Here is a 19,974-nt window from a genome sequence, read left to right as displayed (position 1 = left end):
GTCAGATATGGAATAATTCTTTAGGAGAAAGTGGCTCAAAGAATATTTTCACAGTAATGAAAGGAGTCCTAGGACAATAGGAGATGACAAAAAGAAAAAGAACAGCAACTTCACACCTCCACAAGGACGCAACCCCAAACTGGATACCTATATTGACAGCTTCAGGCTGCAAGTCACATCCCTGATATCCACCCAGCAAAAGAAAATATTATACAACCTTTTACCACTGGAGCGAAGAGCTGTACATGATCTGTGCAATAATCATGCCATAACCATCAAACCAGCAGATAAAGGGGGAGTAACCATGACCGCAACTCATTAGTGGCTGATTCTTTTGCTTGTTTTTGCTGTGCTGTGAAGATCGATTTGCTGTGGAAATGTTTCTTTGCGTTCTTGATATTTGAAACATGTGAGTTTAATACTGTAGATTTGGAGTGTTTTTAATAAACTGATATGTTTTTGCACTATTGGAGTATTTTTTGTATTTCACATGTGGAACGATCCCTGCACACGATTCTGGTATTTTGAACTGCCGGTGTGACCCCTCTGATGCGGTCAATAAGCTTTTAAGCCCTAACACGAAAGTGTGGGCATTGGAAGTCGGTGAGTGGATTTTCATAGGGAGCGGGATCACCGAACACTTTGGTGTGGTGGAAGTTGAAGAAGAAAGTCACTATTTAAGGACTGTTTTTACTTCAGCAGTTTATTTGATACGTTCTATTTTTAATATATGTTCTAATCACTTGTCACTTGGTGGCCACTTATTTACATATATTTGGTCACACAGTATTTCCTATAAGGAAAAGTTTGGATATATTGATTTTATTTTTGTTTTTTAGTTTATTTTATCTCATTTTTGTATATTTTATTTTTTTAGCGCCACTGTGTTTTTTGTTTCACATAGCCACATCTATTTTGCACCCAAAAAAACACTATATACAGTACTTTGATCTTTATAGTGGCAGCTTTAGATTAGGTCACATTTATCTCAGCCTGAGGCGCAGTGGTGGTAAGTGAGTCATAAGGGAGGCATTAGTACTTGCATTACCAAAGGGGGAGTAGTCGTGATGGATAAGGACAAATATATACAAGAGGGCCAGAGGCAGCTGGCAAATACTACTTACTACAAAAAACTATTATGATCAGACCCAGGATTTTACTAAGCAATTAAAAGGTCTCACTGTGACAATACCAAGCCACCTACATTCAGAACTCATCAATGCGATGCCGGATAATCCAGAAATTGGAGACTTCTACATTCTGCCCAAGATTCACAAGCCAGGAAATCCAGGCAGACCCATTATAACAGGTATGAATACACTTACCTAACATCTCAGGCCTTATAGAAAACATGTTAAAACCTTTAGTCATGAACACTGAGTTTCCTGCAAGACACCACTGATTTTCTTAACAAGCTTAATAATATAAAACAATTACCACCAAATACACTTCTAGGTCACTATGGATGTAGAATCTCTGTACAGCAACATCTCTCACAAGGATGAGTTGGCGGCATGTCACAGATTCTTATCACCAAACCACAAATACACTGCTGAGGATGGACACAGCTCATTGAATTCATTCTTGCACACAACTACTTCACTTTCAATAATGACATCCATCTCCAGTGTATGGGTACTGCTATGGGAAGCAAAATGGCACCCCAATATGCAAACTTATTTATGGCTGACCTGGAGGACAAGTTCCTGAACGGCATACAACAAAAGCCATACAGATATTATAGCTAGGTTGATGATATCTTCATGATATGGATTGAAGGTGAAGAAAATCTAAACCAATTCTTTTCATTGATCAACACTTTTCACCCATCTATCAAACTAAAAATTGATTACTTGAACACACATGTCAAATACCTAGACACTACAGCAGAGATGCAATTAGCGGAAGCAAACCCTGCAATAAAAAAAATGCTGCAAACTATGCAACCAGATCTATCCAAAAGTGCCAGACACACACAAATGGGACCTTCAACATCATGGGATCTTACAACTGTACCTCCAGTAATGTTGTGTACCTCATCCAATGCAAAAGGTGCAGCAAAAGGATCTTATGTTGGTGAAACAGGACAGAAGTTGCAAGTGAGGATGAATTTGCACAGACATACCATCAACATAAAGAAGAGTGCACATCTGTGGGACATCACTTCTCACAACCGGACCACACTATAGAAGACCTCAATGTTTTAGTTCTTAAAAGGGAATTTCAGAACTATCCAGGAAAGGAAAATGTTTGAACTAAGAACGATAATTCTTTTTGACACAAAAAATAATGTCCTGAATTTAGATATTGGTTTCCTTACCCATTATACCAAAATAATTACGACCCCCTCTGTGACTAGCATCCCCCCCCCCCCCCCCCTTCCATTCTATAGCTCTCCCTCTGTCTTATCTCACTAACTCTGCTGCTATCTTTATTACCATTGATTTGTGTTTGTTTTTCTCTTTTTTTCTCTCTCTCCTTTCCTCAGAGATGCGTTTTTTTTTTTTTTAACATTCTGCTTGGACCTTGATGAAGGGGGCATACCCGAAAGCTTGTCCTGAAAAATTGTATGTTAGTGCAAATAAAAAAAAGTATCATGGACAGTACTCAATTTTCTCTGTCACAATTGCACTAATATGGCTACAATAATATCAAGTACTTATTCAAGCAAAGGAGAAGCAAAATGCTGTCTCCCAAACCAGTAATTTTATTTCTCTTCAGGGATTCTTTGCTTCTTTTTCAGCAATGAGGATCTGACAAAAGTTATGCCCCTCATCATTCTATTCAAATATTAAAACAAAAAAAAAACAAAAAACAAAAAAACAAAAAAAGTTCTTTAGTTATATTTTAAGCAGTAATGCGAGAAAATCAGATATCAATTCCACCCTCCCCTCCCAAAAAAAAAAAAAACTGGATTTTTTCCTACTCACCGTAAAATCCCTTTCTCTGAGTTCTTTGACGGACACAGCAATTCTAATGTAGACCTTAGGGTTATATCACCACCTTTAGGAGTAGGACTAAGCAGAAATAAAACAAGCACAGCACCGCCTAGGGGCAGGCCCTATTGGTAGTAACCCCCCACTCTGCTACAGGCAGCTCAGTTCGTAACAAGCAGAACAAACAGGAGGGGTGGGTGCTGTGTCCGTCAATGAGCTCAGAGAAAGGGGTTTTTTTTACAGCAAGTAGGAAAAAAACCTTGTTTTCTCTTTCGTTCATTGACGGACACAGCACTACTAATCTTGACCTTAGGGACGTCCTAAAGCAGTGCCACAATGAGGGGTGGGAACATAAACCAAAAGGAAAAAGCAAATAACCTCCACCCAGAGTCCCCCGTAAGGGGAGCCAAAAAGACGGCAGCCAGCATCCATCTTCTAAAATTTGGTGAAAGTGTGTACTGACGACCAGGTAGCCGCCTTACATACTTGAGAAACGGACGCTTGATGCCGGAAGGCCCAGGAACCACTAACCGCCCTGGTAGAAGGCGCTGTGATGGGAAAGGGGGGCACCCGCCCCTTAATGGCATACGCCTGGACAATAATCTGTTTGATCCACCGAGAAATCGTGGCAGATGAAGCTGCCAGGCCCTTCCTCGGACCATCCACCTTTACAAACAGTGAATCCGACTTACGAAAAGGAGCCGTAACCGACAGATACACACGGAGAGCCCGAACTACATCCAAAGAGTGCAAAGCGACCTCCTTGGGGTGAGACGGTCGAGGACACAAAGGAAGCACAATGTCCTCATTTAGGTGAAAGGCAGATACCACCTTATCCTTGTGAAGAAGGAAATAAAGAGACTTGCATGACAATGCCGCCAGCTCTGAAACTCGCCAACCGGACGTAACAGCCACTAAAAAGACAACCTTCTGAGAGAGCGTGAGTAAAGGGATCTCCCTAATGTCCTCGAATGGCGGCTTCTGAAGTACTAGGTTTAGATCCCATGGAGTCAGCGGTGGGTGTACCGGGGGAGCTACACATCGAAACCCCTGAACAAAAGTACGCACCAACGAGTGGGCAACCAAAGGCCGCTGAAAAAAAAAAAAAAAAAAAAAAAAAAAAAGACAGCCAGAGCCGATATTTGCCCCTTGATGGTGCTCAAAGCAATCTTCTGATAAACACCTGGATCCTAGATACCGACTAGGACCGTGGATGCCACCCCACAGCCTCGCACAACGAGATATAAGCCTTCCAGGTGCGATAATAAATTTTCCGTGAAGTGGACTTAACCACTTCCAGCCCATGGACGTCATACGACATCCTGGGCTTTGGGCGGGTATATCTGAATGATGCCTGTAGTTACAGACATCATTCAGATATTGCCAGTTTCAGCCGGCGAATCTCTACACCATAGGAACGATCATAGCGGCCGTTCTGCCGCTTGATCGTTCCTATGGGAGGCGAGAGGGGACGTCCCCCCCCTCCCGCCGCCCTCCGGTGCTTGCTCCGACTCACCGTTATGATCGGTGAGGCGGAGAGTGGATGCGCCGGATGTAGATCAGAGATTTCCGGCGGACCAGATGGTCCCTGGAGTCTCTATGATCGTCGGAGGCCGGGCGCGATGTTATGACATCACGCCTGGCCTCTCCATTCAAAAAAACGGCGCCGCTTCGGCTGGGAAGCGGCGATCGTTTTATTTTTTATTTTTTTTATTTCAGGCTTCCCAGCCTAGTGGTGAGATATGGGATCTTATTGACCCCATATCTCACTTTTAAGAGCACCTGACATGTCATATTGCTATTACAAGGGATGTTTACATTCCTTGTAATAGGAATAAAAGTGATCAATTTTTTCTTTTGTCAAAATAAAAATAAAATATAATAAAAAAAAAAAAATTTTTTTAAAGCGCCGCTGTCCCTGTGTGCTCGCACGCAGAAGCGAACGCATACGTAAGTCCCGCCCACATATGAAAACGGTGTTCAAACCATACATGCGAGGTATCGCCGCGAACATTGGAGCGAGAGCAATAATTTTGGCCCTAGACCTCCTCTGTAACTCAAAACATGTAACCAGTAAAAAAATTTCAAGCGTCACCTATGGGGATTTTTAAGTACCGAACATTGGCGCCATTCCACGAGCGTGTGCAATTTTAAAGCGTGACATGTTAGGTATCTATTTACTCGGCGTAACTTCATCTTTCACAAAATGCAAAAACATTGGGCTAACTTTACTGTTTGTTTTTTTGTTTTTTTAAACACAAAACTGTTTTTTTCCCCAAAAAAACGTGTTCGAAAAATTCCTGCACAAATACTGTGTGAGATAAAAAGTTGCAACAACCGCCATTGTATTCTCTAGGGTCTTTGCTAAAAAAACATATATAATGTTTGGGGGTTCTATGTAATTTTCTAGCAAAAAAATTATGATTTTTACACGTAGGAGCAAAGTGTCAGAATTGGCCCGGTATTGAAGTGGTTAAGTGCCCTCAACATAGTGGGAACCATAGAAGCTGACAAACCTCGGTCTTTCAGCACCTGGCTTTCAATAGTTAGGCCGTTAAAGCCAAGTACGGTAAAGCAAGGTGGAATATGGGACCCTGGGACAGGAGGTTCCCCTGCACCAGTAGCCAACAGGGAACGTCCGCCACCATCCGTACCACAGATGCCCAAGGCCAATTCGGAGCAATCAGAATCACCGGAATTCCCTCGGGCTCTACCCTGCGTAGCAGACGAGGAAAGAGTTTGAGAGGAGAGAAGGCATAAATGAGCTGATGGTGGCGCCATAAGCACGTCTGACGCCTCTGCCAGGGGATCTCTTGTTCTGGCCACAAATCTCTGCACCTTCTGATTGAGACGAGAGGCCAGAAGATCCACGTCCGGCGTGCCCCACTGCAGGCAAAGGAGATGAAAAATTTCCCGATGCAGTGACCATTCCCCCTGATCCAGCAACTGACAGCTGAGGTAATCCGCTAGCCAATTTTCTACACCCAGAATGTAAACGGCTGACAGAGCCGGCACGTGAAGTTCTACCCACCACAGAATGTGAGAGACCTCCAGCGCCGCTGCCGAGCTCCTTGTCCCCACTTGTTGATTGACGTAAGCCACAGCCGTGGCATTGTCTGACTGGATCCTGACCGGACGACTGCGCAGCCACTGCGTCTAAATGGAGAGGCATACCCTGATCGCCTGCAACTCCAGCACGTTGATCGATAGGCAGGATTCCTCGGGCATCCAGCCGCCCTGGGCCGACCGAAGGCCCAGAACCCCCCCCAGCCGGTCAGGCTGGCATCTGTCGTGATCACCATCCAATTGAGAGGAAGAAAATGACTTCCCGGACCGTAGAACCGGGGACCGAAGCCACCAAAGGAGCGAGGCCCTGGCCAGATGGCCCATCCGGATCTGACAATCCAGAGAGGCCGGGGACTTGTCCCATTTGGACAAGATCTCCTCTGCAAGGGTGAAACTGCGCATACGGAACCGCCTCGAAGGTGGATACCATAAATCCCAGAACCCGCATGCAAACATGCAGTGATGATCACCTGCGGGACAGCAGCGACCACACCGCATAGTGAAGGGTCTGCAGTTTGAGCAGTGGAAGAAAAACCTTCCAGAATCAACCCCATGCACTCCAGGCGTTGGGTCAGGAGCAACACGGACTTCTGGAGATTCAACACCCAGCCGAACTCTTGTAAGGTCTGCATAGTGATTGCCACGTCGTCTCCCAGTTCTGAGGCTGACGCCACTCAGGAGTAGATCGTCCTGTTAACTCACAACCACGATCCCCCGCTGTCTCAGTAACGCCAGAACTGGTGCCAGCACCTTGGTGAAGACCCGTGGTGCCGACGCCAGCCCAAAGGCAAGTGCCACAAATTGATAGTGCGTCCCTGACCGCAAAGCGCAGGAACCGCTGGTGCGTGACACAGATGGGGACATGCAAGTACACGTCCTTGATGTCCAGGGAGGCCAGGAAATGCCCCTGATGAAGCACGGCCACTACTGAACGAACTCCATCCTGAACTTCCGTACCCTTACAAAACAATTGAGGGCCTTGTGGTCCAGGATTGGACAAACGCCCTCCTTTGGAACTACAAACAGATTGGAGTAGAACCCCCAAAACCTTTCAGAATCTGGTACAGGAACTATTACCCCCCGAAAAAGCAAGTCCTGTACCACCCCAAACAAGGCCTCCCGGCGAGACGGGAGAAGATGAAGATTGGAGGGAAACCTATGGGGGTCTCAGTGCACCTAAATGCATGAAGGAATCGCAAAAAAAAAAAAAAAAAAAAAAAAGGTGAGGAGTGTGCATACTAGACCCTCACCCAGCATGACAGCACTCAATTCCTAAATGTTGACATCTTCCACAGTAAACTGGCAGTAAATGGAAATTCAAAAAGGCACTCAGTGGTGTAAATTAGGTAGCTCCCAGTGCTCAGGCTGACTGCCCTACTCAGACAGTGAGTCTTCAGACACTGGGCAAGCTCTGTGGCAATGCCAATGGGCTCTGGACCTGGAAAATGCTCCACAGCTAAAAACTTTATTAAAAAGGGGGTCCTGAACGCACCCAGTGCTAAACCCAATCATAATTTTTCAGGCTGGCCCTGCAATGTTCAGTCCAGCAGGGTCCAAATACAGCATTCCAAAACTAGGCTGAGGAAAGACCGATCCAGATAGCGGCCATATAAAAGACTAGCTAAAGAAGTGGTGTAGTGAGGCATCTTGATTAACCACTCGCCACCCAGGCCAATTCTGACATTTCCCTCCTACATGTACAAATCATTTTTTTGCTAGAAAATTACATAGAACCCCCAAACATTATACATGTTTTTTTTTTTGTTTTTTTTAGCAAAGAACCTAGAGAATACAATAGCGGTCGTTGCAACTTTTTATCTCGCACGGTATTTGCGCAGCAATTTATCAAACGCGTTTTTTGAAAACAGTTTTGTGCAAAAAACCCCGAAAACACAATAAAGTTAGCCCAATTTTTTTGCATAATGTGAAAGACGAAGTCACACTTCCAAATTGCACACGCTCGTGGAATGGCGCTAAACTTTGGTACTTAAAAAACCCCATAGGCGATGCTTTAAAATTTTTTACTGGTTACATGTTTTGAGTTACAAAGGAGGCCTAAGGCTGGAATTAATGCTCTCGCTCTAACGTTTGCAGCGATACCTCACATGTGTGGTTTGAACACTGTTTTCATATGTGGGCGGGATCTGCGTATGCGTTCGCTTCTGCGTGCGAGCACACGGGGGCAAGGGCGCTTTATTTTTTTGTTAACTTTAGTTTTTTTTTTTAGTTTAACACTTTAAAAAAAACATTTTATCACTTATTCCTATTACAAATAATGTAAACAGCCCTTGTAATAGGAATATGGCATAATCGGTCCTCTTTACAGTGAGATATGGGGTCAACAAGACCACACATCCCACCTCTAGACTGGGAAGCCTGAAATAAAAAACAAAAAAAAAAAAAAAAACCATGATCTTAGCTTCCCAGCCAAGGCAAGCGCCATTTGTTTGAATGCAGAGGCCAGGCGTGACGTCATAACATCGCGCTCCGGCCTCCAAACGAGGATAGAGACTCCGACAACCATCTGGTCTGACGGAAATCTCTATGGTAAACATCCGGGGCCGGCGGATCCGGTCTGACTCACAGATGGAAGCAAGTTGGTAGAAGCACCGGAGGGCGGCGTCTCCTCTCGCCATCCGTAAGAACGATCAAGTGGTGGAACAGCAGCCATGATAGAACCCATGGTGTAGGGAATCGCCGGCTGAAAAATCCGATATCTGAATGATGCCTGTAGCTGCAGGCATCATTCAGATATACCCATACAAAGTCAAGGACATCATATGACAGCCGGCGGGCAGGAAGTGGTTAAAGAAAACTCAAAGAAAAAGCTAGCTAGCAATGGTTACACTTTTCCCAGCAAATCTGAGGAAAGGACATCCAGTTTCCTAGGACACAAACAAAAAACTGATGGCATGCTGGGTGGATAAGGGGTTGCCTTGAATTATAAATTTTTATTTTTTGCTTGCCACTGTCCAATCCTCCTGTAGGCAGCAGTATAACCTGAGAATATGACTTCCTGTGGCCTCCTGTGTCACTCTATGGACAAGAAAGAAAGTGAATTTTTTAGCCTAAAGTTTTTTTAAATTGCACCTAAAGGAGTCTGAGGTATAGTTCACTAGAAGGAAGGGCACTAAGAAACTAAAATAATCACGTCTATATACCATGAAGGTTTCTATATATATTATGGGCATTTTTCAATGTTTTATCTTTTTTAAAATGCCTCAAGTAAAAGAGAAAACTGTTGCTCTGCCAGAAATCCAATGTTTTCAGACATGTTTGAGTTGATTGAGACAATTGCACGAAAAATTCCAACCACGGAGGTCTGCCCTCCCTGTCAGACTACAGAACTTTTCCTGACCACAATTTCTACTATATATAATGGCAACCTCTATGCGGTGAAAGAATGCCTTACCTTATATTAAATTACTGAATTTGCAAAGCCCTTGTATTTGAAGTGTAGGTGCACTTAGGTTCTGATACCCTCCTCTAACATGCCCGACAAGTACCATACTCACTTGCCTTTTGGTCCGCAGAGATCTGTACTGCAAGGCCTGCTTGCCACAGCCTCTTCTAGAAAATCCTCACTGTTGGTCCTGCTTCTCCCATGTATGTGTCCCCCAATTTTCATTCATTCCAATGGAAAGTTTGTACTCTGCTGGGACAAGGGAGCAAGACCCAACAGAATGGAATTTTTACGAAGATGCTGCACAGTAACAAGCCCACACAGTGGCGATCTTGATTAAGTAGAGACAGGCAAACATAGCTACAAGGTCTTAATGCAAAAGAGGGCCTGGAGATAAAAAGTTTTGATCTAAGGTTTGCAACAGACAATAGATGGCAGAAAGCTGTACATGGATAATCCACTGACAATCAATTGTGAATCTTTGCACAAACAGGAAAGGTCCAATGTCACCTGTGATTCTGCTGAGCAAGTCAAAAGGAAAGTCAAACAGAATGAAAAAAAGTAAAGTGCCTCTGCATAAATGAACAAGCAAGTGCAGAGGTGTAGGTAGCAATTAATGTTAAATAGTAAAGAAAGCAACTCCCTCATTTAATCTGCTGTGCTAGTCAGCTTGCACTGTGCCTGTCAGGAGGTGGGTACCCAATGTCATCACTTAGAAAAGGTACATGCAGTATGGCAACAGTAAAGTAACCCATTGCCTTAAAAATAACTAAAAACAGGTAAGGTAGGAGCTTAGTGGCATCATGCAAGGGGTCTCAATTTCTCAATGACCTGCCTACTACAGGAGGGAGATAAACTACAAAACAATCTATTCTCCCCAATTCAAGTAATTGAGTGCCCGCTTGAATGCGGATCGCAAATACAGAAGAAAAATCAGGCAGTATGCAAATTCTACTTTGACGTTCACTTTTGTTGGAAAAGCACATAAAACACCTCACAGACAGTTAACTATGAGATAAGACTAGGTTTTCTCTACAGAAAGTGTAGCGGGCCAACAACCATCAAGTTTTTTGTTTGTTTTTTATGGCCAAGCAATTTTTTTACCCCACATACTTTTTGTCCAAATTGTTGTGGGCCATTTTTTAGTTGTGCATGCCTATCTCTACAAAGTAAAAAGGCAAACAAGGCATATGCAGTCTACAATTGTACTGTGGAATGTACAAAGTCCTGCATAGAGTACAAAATATAAATAATTGCTTTTACAACAATTCTGCTAAAGTGGAGCTTTAAAACAGAAAATAAAGCCCTTCTAGATCACTTCAGGCTGCCCCCTTTTTGCAGGTATAGCATTAAAAATAGGTGTCTATACTGTAAAATCCAGTAAAACACTGTCTCACCCTGCTCTGCACATACTCAGTTGCTCCATATATGCACTGTGCCAAATTTGTAGAGGCCGCTCTGCCGACAGCCTCAAAGTGGAATTAAACCCTCTTATCCTTTAAAGCCAAGGAAGCTGCTTCTGTTTGATTTGCAACTGCCATGGTGCTACACATGTGATCAGTTACGACACCAGCCAGTTTGAGGACACATGCAAATGTGACTGTTAAGTTACCGGCATTCCAGGAATGTAACTTTTTTGTAACTGTTAAATCGGTATAGTTCCTCTTTATGATTTACGGCTGTTCAAGGGCTCTGGGATTCAACAAAATGGCAGCCTCCAGCAAGAAGAAAGAGAAACAATGCTGTAAGTAATTTACAGCACACACCAATTTAGTAGCATAATTATTAATGTGGAATGTATGTTTGCTAAAGGGCATTATTTTTTATCAAGTTGTTATGGGTAAAGTTCCACTTTAAAGTAAAGAAAAAAAAAAATTCCAGGTGGATTTATGTACCTGAATTTCTCATTTATATTGGAGATTCTCCAAGCATTATCCATGTCAAAGCCCATCCGTTCCACTTCATTCTTAAAGCGTGAGATTACATGGTCACCTGCAATAATAAAATTACAAAAAAAATATCTATAATCTATATCTTTCCACTATAGAAACCAAAACTGAAACAATCCAAATGTTGAATATTCACAAGCTCCATTTTCATTACTAAAAACAAAAAAATGTAGTTACTATCCTCCCATCCAGTATCCCTCCTAAATACAACAAATTTGACAATTTTACACGTGTATTATGTCCATTTTTTTACGGCACGCTGTCAAGATTTGGAACCAGTCTTAGATGATCTAGTCCTAAAGAACAAATGTCATATTGCAGCCTTTAGATGTGATGGCAGCATTCATTTTCATTTCTCAGGACATTTTCAGCAAGTTGAGAAAACCTGTTAATCTTACCAGAAAATTCTGTGTCTTTATAACTTCATGTGAGCTGAACTCAAATTAAAAATAATGTAATCCTCCTAAACCATCTTCTGTAAACTACAAACTCCTCCAGTCAACGTGAAGAGGAAGATTGGTTTGTAGTTCAGATCAGGAGAGAAGCCTAGGGTGACAACCATGGCTCCCTTCATAAAGTACAGTGAGTGAGCATAGCCACCCCGAGACAGGATGTGTTTTAATGAGAAAGCTTGGGGGGAAAAAAAAAAAAAAAAAAGCTATTGGAGCCACCACATCTAAAAAAGAGTGATAAGGTGAAATATATTAAAGTATAACCAAAGGTAAAACTATTAGTTCTGGACAGAGTGGAGATGGATTAGAATACCTGTCAGGTTTTTATTGCTACCTCTGCATGTTAGGGAGATTAACTCTGTTTTCCTCGTTTACCATTGTCATTGAAAAGTAAAAGAATTCCAAATATTTGGCTGTCCCAGAACAGTAATAGAGGGGAAACTTTCCAATGGGGATGTTAGTTCTGTGACTTGGGGACCCAAAGAAACTCCCTTAATTTAGAGATTTCCTCTCACTTCCTGTTTTAGCTATGGGGGGAGGAAGTGAAGGGAAACCTCCCCAATGGGACAGATGGGGAAAAAAAAAAAAAAAGTTTTACCCAAGTTCTGCTATCTTGAGTTTAGATATGCTTTTAAAAAGACAACTGCAACTTTAAATTGTCAGATACCCCATCTAGCTCTCCACAGCAAAAGGTCAATAAAATCCATATACTTCAGATACGCAGAAGATGATATTGACACTGCCTGACCTGCCCAGAGTTGGCGCAGTGTTTGGCTGGCCGTAGAAGTGCAGGGAGAGTTCTGGAATTTTTGGCAAGATAAATGAGCCGTCATTCTAGATGGAAGCTGACAGCGATATTTGAAATGATACACACCAACATCTGCCTTGAAATGCTTGTTACAACTGTGAATGATTGGAGAAACAGCCCAATAGTATAAATTGTTTTTAACATCGTGCCTGTTGCTAGCCTATCCTTTTGGCACTCCCAGCAGCCTTAAAAATCCTGTAAAGATACCTTGCCTGGCAAAGGAGAATAAGGGCTTTACATGATTCATGTGTGGAGCTAAAGTTAGACATGACCATTACTCGATGGTTGATCCCTGGGGATGCACAAGGTTTTTAAGACTACTGGGAGCACTAAAGGAGAACACACTGCATCACATGGGCAGGGAGGCCAAGGGTGTTGAGTTAAAAGTGCACTTGTCCTTTTAAGATTTGGCTAAAAAGTTATACCAAATCAAAGTTGTACCAAAATGCACCAAGCCTTCATATATAATAAAAACAAATAACTTGTGAGCAGTAATATTTTCTGTTGGGTTGCTGCCTTCCCAGGGCCACCATTTTAATGATGCTCAACTTTGCAGAACATCTTTATTCTGAGGCAGAGTAGAAAAAAGCAACCGCTTTATTAAACAAAACGTGTACAAAAAGCAATAAGAGTGCTTCCCTTAATTGCTCATATGTACAGAGGCATAAGATTTTTATTGCTTCATAGCTGTTTCTTTAACTCATAACTGACCGTATGCATAAGCCAGAATAAAGACCTGAACCGTAAAAAAAAAAAAAAAAAAAAAAAAAAAAAAAAAACCACACACATACACCAAAAAGGAAGAAAAAAAGATCCATTTTTTTTCTATAGTTCACTATGGAGTGGCATGCTATGGCTGCGCCCATTCCCAGGACCTTATAAGTAATGTCTCCAGCTGTTCACAGGCAGAAAGGGTTATCGATTTTCTGCACAATACATTAGGGTTATAAATGATGTGGTTTTTGTAGATGTAAAATCATGCTCAACTACAGTTGTCTTTAAAAGCAACATGTTATTACTTTAACCATGTGCGTTTGCTGAGAACTGTAAAAGCTGCTCCGGAGTCAGCAGCACGATGGAGAGCCAGACCTCTGCTCACATAGCCATTTAGGTCTCGAGAGGTCCGACACACTCTGTGCACGGTGTTCCATAATCAGCAACGCTCAAGCTTCCTAAGCAGCATTGCAAATTGAAGTACTGTGCACATAAAAGCCTTTACAATTCTAAGCACACACATAAAAACACACACAAAAAAAAAAAAAAAGCGCACAAACATTCTTTATTTGTTATGCAAATGGGCTTTAAAATCAACAGGTTATAAACACATCCCCTTACCATGTCAAACTGTATCGACTGCACCACAAATAAATGGGCTGGTGTCGGTTACCGACATAATGATGGTATTAAGAACTCAAGGGTAGTGGATATATTCGAGAATTAATAAACACACCTGGGCGACACAAGTCTCCATGCTGTTCTTTCTCACTAGCATAAACCTCCATGCACCAGGCATGATAAGCAAAGGAGAACAGATCCTCTATGCGACTTGGAGGACGTAAGGCTGCATTGAGACGCTTTTGCCATTCTTGGACCTGCTCAAAATTGGAGAACTGACACCTGGAAACAAACAATACCTGACTTGTCATCTCTTTCAAAAGGGTTAGTGCACTACAAAATTATGCTGGGTAACATTCTTACATGAAACCTTCCCGAGGGCAACAGAGGATGCCACTGTTAACTGCTCATTCTAAAAATGCAAGATGCATGGTTGTCACTTTTGCGTCTGTGCTTCCATTCACTAAACCAGGACAAGTATGCAGGTAAAAACTTCAGAATTTAAAGTGAAGTTCTAAAGTCAGTCTAAAGGCAGGTGTTTTTTTCTTTACACTAAAGTGGATGTAAACCCAATTTTTTTTTTTTTTTTTATGTCATAATATAGAGTATAAGATTTCCTATCATTTGAGCCCAGTCTTGCCACAAAGAGTTAATCCAGCTCTGAGCAATCCTCTTATTGTTCAGTGAGATAAATCTTGACAAACAGAGAAAAACTTTGTCAAATCCTCCCCCTTGCTGTGAGTGACAGGTGATTTACATACTGTATCTCGTGCACTAGCCTAAGACACATGCATTATTTTTAATTCCCTCCCACTCCTTTCTTCTGCTGCTCTGCCAGGATTGGATGTTCCACACCTCAGCATAATTGGGCATGCTGAAGACATGTGGTTACGTTCCTGTCTTTTCACTGGATGTTAGAAATCATAGCAGAAGTTCAGTGTAAGAAATACACAGGAGAAAAACGCATATTGACAAGGGGAGTATAGAGGTGGGCGGGGAGTCTGACATCACGACTCCACCCACCGAGCTCCAGACAACAGACCCACCCACAGAATATGCAGTTTTTAGGGTCTCATAACAGAGGGGAGACAGGTAAAAGATACATGCAGGAGGCATGTATATCCTTATAGATAACACCTATGGCAGTAGTTTAGAAAGGATGACATTGGGTTTACATCCACTTTAATGCATTTATCCTGCATGCAGTCATCGTCCCCCACCCCCCAGTCCTTCCTAAATACTTACCTGAGCCTGATCTCGTTCCAGCGATGTGTGCGAGAGCAACAGCAGCTCTTTCTCCTCACTGGACAGAAACAGCAGCAGGAGTCATTGGGGTGGGGCCGAGCCACGCTCTGTGCATTTTGGCTTTAGAATCACTTTAACTTTCCAGATATTGCACACTTGCTTCACCCAAGTGATTCAGAGTATGAAATCTAAAGGGCCCGCATAACAGCCAATCAACTGGCATTTTTAGAAGATCAACAGGAGTAGACTTAATTTACACCTGAAAAGGTTTGCTTTAAAGTTGTTTCCCGGTTATTACTATTATTAAAAAAAAAAAAAAAAAAAAAAAAAAAAAACACAATTATTCTTTACAAAGTATAAAATCAACATTTTTCATGAACTTAAAGTTGTATTAACAGTTAGGCTTTTAAAAATAAAAAAAATTAAAAAATAATACACGTTCTACTTACCTGTTTTGTGTAATTGTTTTGCACAGAGCGACTCTGATACTCTTCTTGGGTCCCCTGCCTGCGCTTCTGGCTCCTCCCTCTTGACCAGTACCCCCAATAGCAAGCCATTCCATTAGTGTGATTTTTACTTAACTGAAGCAGGCAAAAAAAGAGGACATGGACAGACCCAAACTCCCTTGATAATCCTCCACCATGGGTGTCTGCTGACATAACATCACTTTCCGATCCAACAATTCTGGAAGGCTTTCATTTAATGTCTACATTGTTTTAAAACTGATTTCCACTTCTGCAGTCAAATTTGAGAAAATTTGCTATGTGCTCCCATTTACGCAAAGTAACGGTCTGTTCTGTGCCGGCACAACATCTACCCAGCACCCTCAAACAAAGAAGTACATAGGATTTTGGTCTTGCTGGAGGGTCCAGAATAGAGCACTTGAAAATGGTAAGCTGGAAATTTTAAACCTTTAAGTTATGCTATGTGAATGGGGACTTGTAACAAAATCTAAAGTAGGTGTAATCCCAATTTGGCTGGAAAAAGTGGAAATACACTTTAAAAAAGAAAGTTTGATCTGTGGCAGCAAACTAGACTGTTTAAGAAGCCATAGGTAATTCTAATAATAGAGGGGGGCTACTTGCTAAAAAACAATGAGACCAGATCTGATCTTTCTTGTAATGGGGAATGCAAAGAACTGGGTAATTATCCTCCTGGATATGGTGCTATGACTCCCAAGGAGGAAAGCGCTCACAATACCCAGTTCTCTCCATCTAATGTTTATGGGTAGAATTAGGATTTCCCTAGGTCTAAGAAAGAGCAAGGAAAATATGCTATTTTCTGCAAAAGTGTTGACTATAGCTTTTAATTTCCTTTTAATGTGTATTAGGTTTCAAACAATAGAAATCTGTATAACACTCATATCTTGTTGGAGTGCTGAAGAGTGTTCTAATTCGGAAGCTTGGTTGAGCTTGTAGGTACGAGGAGCAGGTGAAGCAGCAAGTAGGAGTCTGACGTCATCTCATGAAAAGTGAGGGAACAGCAATAGTCAAAAGGTTTTCTAAACTGTCTGACCGTTAGGTTCCAACTACAGCAATCCACTTACAGGTTTGGACCACCTACAGACATAAGATAAGTCACCACGCCCTACGCTATTGTCATGCTAGACAGACTCTCTAACAAAATGATGTGCTCATAAAAACCAGATTTAGAACTTAACATTTACCTGATTACTTTGCAGTCCTTGCAGGTCAGATGGACTTGGAAGGGATCCCGGCACTCTACTGATTCCATCAGTTGCAAAGGAACCTGTAATCATAAAATTAACCTAAACTGATCAGTAGAATTACAAAATTAAATTTTTTGGAGTGGCGGCTACCCACAGATGTATATGCCTAATCAAACCAAGGACCACGTGTACTACAAATCTTGTTAGAAGGTCAAAGTACAAGACAAAATGTAAGCACAATTAAAGCACAAAGTGCAATAATCTGATACTGAATGGTGATACAATGAAGTAAAGTGCCAAGTGCTTCCAACGGCAATTCAGGCATCCAGGTTGAAAGGAATCTCAGAGAACACACTCCCCTCTTATGATCCCACTCACCAGTTTGTGGACCCTCAGCTTTGCAGTCCAGGGATCAGAAATGCTTTGTGAAGTTATGGTACATAGATCCAAAGTCAGAGAGGCTTCCACAAATGATTTTCATGTAGACCGAGGAAGATGGTGCATATTTAAAAAGAAAGAAAAAAGTACATAGTGAAGGATACCAGAAGTTGCATCACTGGTACGTGAAACCGGAAATGCGTTGACGCGTTTCGCTCCTCCAGGGCATCATTGAGTGGTGAAACGTGTCAACACATTTCCGGTTATACGTACCAGTGACGTAACTTCCGGTATCTGTGGAACGCATGCTGCAGATGCAAACCCGGAACACAATGATGCCTGTTTATTCAAGCCATCTCACGAGTGGCGTTTTTGTAAATGCGCAGTGCCGGCAGTACTTCACTATGTACTTTTTTTCTTTTTTAAATATGCACCATCTTCCTTGGTTTGCATGAAAATCATTTGTGGAAGCCTCTCTGACTTTGGATCTACGTACCATAACTTCACAAAGCATTTCTGACCCCTGGACTGCAAAGCTGAGGGTCCACAAACTCTGGTGAGTGGGATCATAAGAGGGGAGTGTGGTCTCTGAGATTCCCTTCAACCTGGATGCTTGAATTACCGTTGGAAGCACTTGGCACTTTACTTCATTGTATCACCATTCAGTATCAAATTATTGCACATTGTGCTTAAAGTGTGTTTATATTATATGTTAGCACTCATATTTCACTAGCACTGTTAAAATCTGTAGATTTATTTATCCTTTAAGGTTTTAGCACCTTTGTAACAGCTGCTGTGGGCTTCATATTTTTTGCATTATTTCACCATTTTTGTTTACTATTCCATTAGCGCGAGTTTTAGTTTGTATTGTGTAAATCTGACAAATGAACAACAGATTCCAGAATATTTGACTGTACCACCCTTCCAAACTTAAAATCACTTGCATTAGGGAGTGTTTACATGCATCTTGGACATCAACAGCTTGATCAAATGGCATCTATACACAGAGCTTTCACACCACGTCTATGCTTTAAGCCGGGTACACACGGGCTGAATGTCAGAAGACATTTGCCGGTTCAAAAAATAAAAAACGTCCGACATTCAGCCCGTGTGTATGTCAGACGAGCATGGTGGAAAACCAGCAGCCGACCGACTCCCTGATCAGTGTTCAGGCGGGGGGGCTGTCCCCCTGTCAGAACACAATAGCTGAGCAGGGGAGATCGCTGTGCATAGTGAGCACAGTGGCTCCAGCCGGAGCTGACAGTTTTTTTTCTTTCAGTCCCCCCGAGTTGAGAGCAAAAAAAACGATAGTGTGTACCAGGCTTTAGTATCTCAAACACCATACGAACATAAACAATGATCTTAAAAGTTATTGTAATTACATCTTCGCACTTGAATATTCATTAGCTTAATTGCTACATCACACCTAGGGATTTTGGGAAATGGTTTTCACTAGGCAATAAACTAAACCCTAGTGGCCTACTTTATAAATGCCTAGAGGTTGCTTGATTTAAACAAACTGAAAGTCAGCCCTGATGACCAGCAAGGAAAACCAAAAAAGAGAAGCCATTATTTTCTAAAAACTGAAGACTTATGTTAAACTACAAGCATTTTTTCTTCTAAAAGTCTGGTTTTAAAGACAAAGCAATGGGGAAATCGGGGCTTATCAGCTTTGTTTTCACAATCAGCCTCCTAATGCCTGCAGTGAGCAGCAGAAAGGTGAGCCAAAAAACAAACTCAATGGGATTTTAAAACTAGGCATGTTCTCAGGTTTTGACAAAGCCCTGTGAGTGCATGAATGCATGTCTATACATATATGTAAATATGCATGTACAGGCATGCGTTACTCAGTGCATGTGTATTTTTTCGGTTTGCTTTAGTATGTGGAGAGAAGGGAAAAACAAACACCACTGCGTCAATTACATTAAAGCTAAACTCTGAGATTATGACAAAAGCAACCCTTGGAGTGCTTCCTTCTGTCCAGAAAATCAAGAAGCCATTGAAGGGCAACAGGAACAATGCTCCATTTTATTGACGATTTGTACACAGCCTAAAAATTGTAATAGGTCAGCCTAATAATGTGACAATCATTCTGAAAATCTCGGTTATAAATATTTGCGCATTGACTTGACAATTAAAGGGTAAATCCACTATGACATTCTTGTCTATGCTCAGTGTGGCATACAAAGTACCTACATTGATAAAAGACTCTTTATACTTGATGTTGAGACGATAATTGGACAAAGAAATAACTGCATCTTCTGCTCGCCCCACAAACTCTGTGCTTTCTCCATGAAGTTCTTGGAAAGGAACCTGGATAAAGAAAATGCATGGGTTTTGGCAAAAACAAAGACTATTTGAAAAAGATTAGCAAGATACAACCAAGTAGCCTCACCTGAAGGTTTTCATCTTCACGGATAAGCTGCTTACGTGGGAAAATCTGATTGGCTTGAATACACTCTAAGCTATTCTGACTTTCATCATCCTAAGAAAAACACGAGAGAAGCAATTGGCCACTACACATCAAGAATGTTTTCAAGTGAAAGTTGTGTGCGCTAGTGACAAACATCTCACCATGTTTTATCCAGAACAGATGTGGAAGGCAACAGTGGAAGACTGCTCTGAGGCCTCTCCACAAAATCAGATACTCCTAAAATAGATAAAAAATAAAATTCACAATGCAATTTATTTCCCAACAAAATCTTGATAGGCCCTTCTTAAAATATATAAAAA

General features: G+C 41.8%; 1 protein-coding gene across 6 annotated transcripts in view; it reads right to left on the bottom strand.

Annotated features, from left to right (window-relative positions):
• Nucleotides 1–19,974, bottom strand: part of MTMR3 (myotubularin related protein 3) — a 188,957-nt gene that overhangs the window by 78,969 nt on the left and 90,014 nt on the right. For all 6 annotated transcript variants that reach the window (XM_073630785.1, XM_073630762.1, XM_073630795.1 and 3 more), the window contains exons 3-8: nucleotides 19,816–19,891; nucleotides 19,637–19,726; nucleotides 19,438–19,554; nucleotides 16,861–16,943; nucleotides 14,065–14,231; nucleotides 11,301–11,397 (exon numbers count right to left, since the gene is read on the bottom strand). In XM_073630785.1, coding sequence (XP_073486886.1) covers nucleotides 11,301–11,397; nucleotides 14,065–14,231; nucleotides 16,861–16,943; nucleotides 19,438–19,554; nucleotides 19,637–19,726; nucleotides 19,816–19,818 — 557 coding nt within the window. In that variant the 5' untranslated portion in view covers nucleotides 19,819–19,891. The remainder of the gene's footprint in view (nucleotides 1–11,300; nucleotides 11,398–14,064; nucleotides 14,232–16,860; nucleotides 16,944–19,437; nucleotides 19,555–19,636; nucleotides 19,727–19,815; nucleotides 19,892–19,974) is intronic.

Source organism: Aquarana catesbeiana, linkage group LG01 (assembly GCF_042186555.1).
Source record: "Aquarana catesbeiana isolate 2022-GZ linkage group LG01, ASM4218655v1, whole genome shotgun sequence".
NCBI lineage: Eukaryota > Metazoa > Chordata > Amphibia > Anura > Ranidae > Aquarana > Aquarana catesbeiana.
Note: the sequence above shows the minus strand (reverse complement) of the source record. Positions and strands in the feature narration are given on the sequence as shown.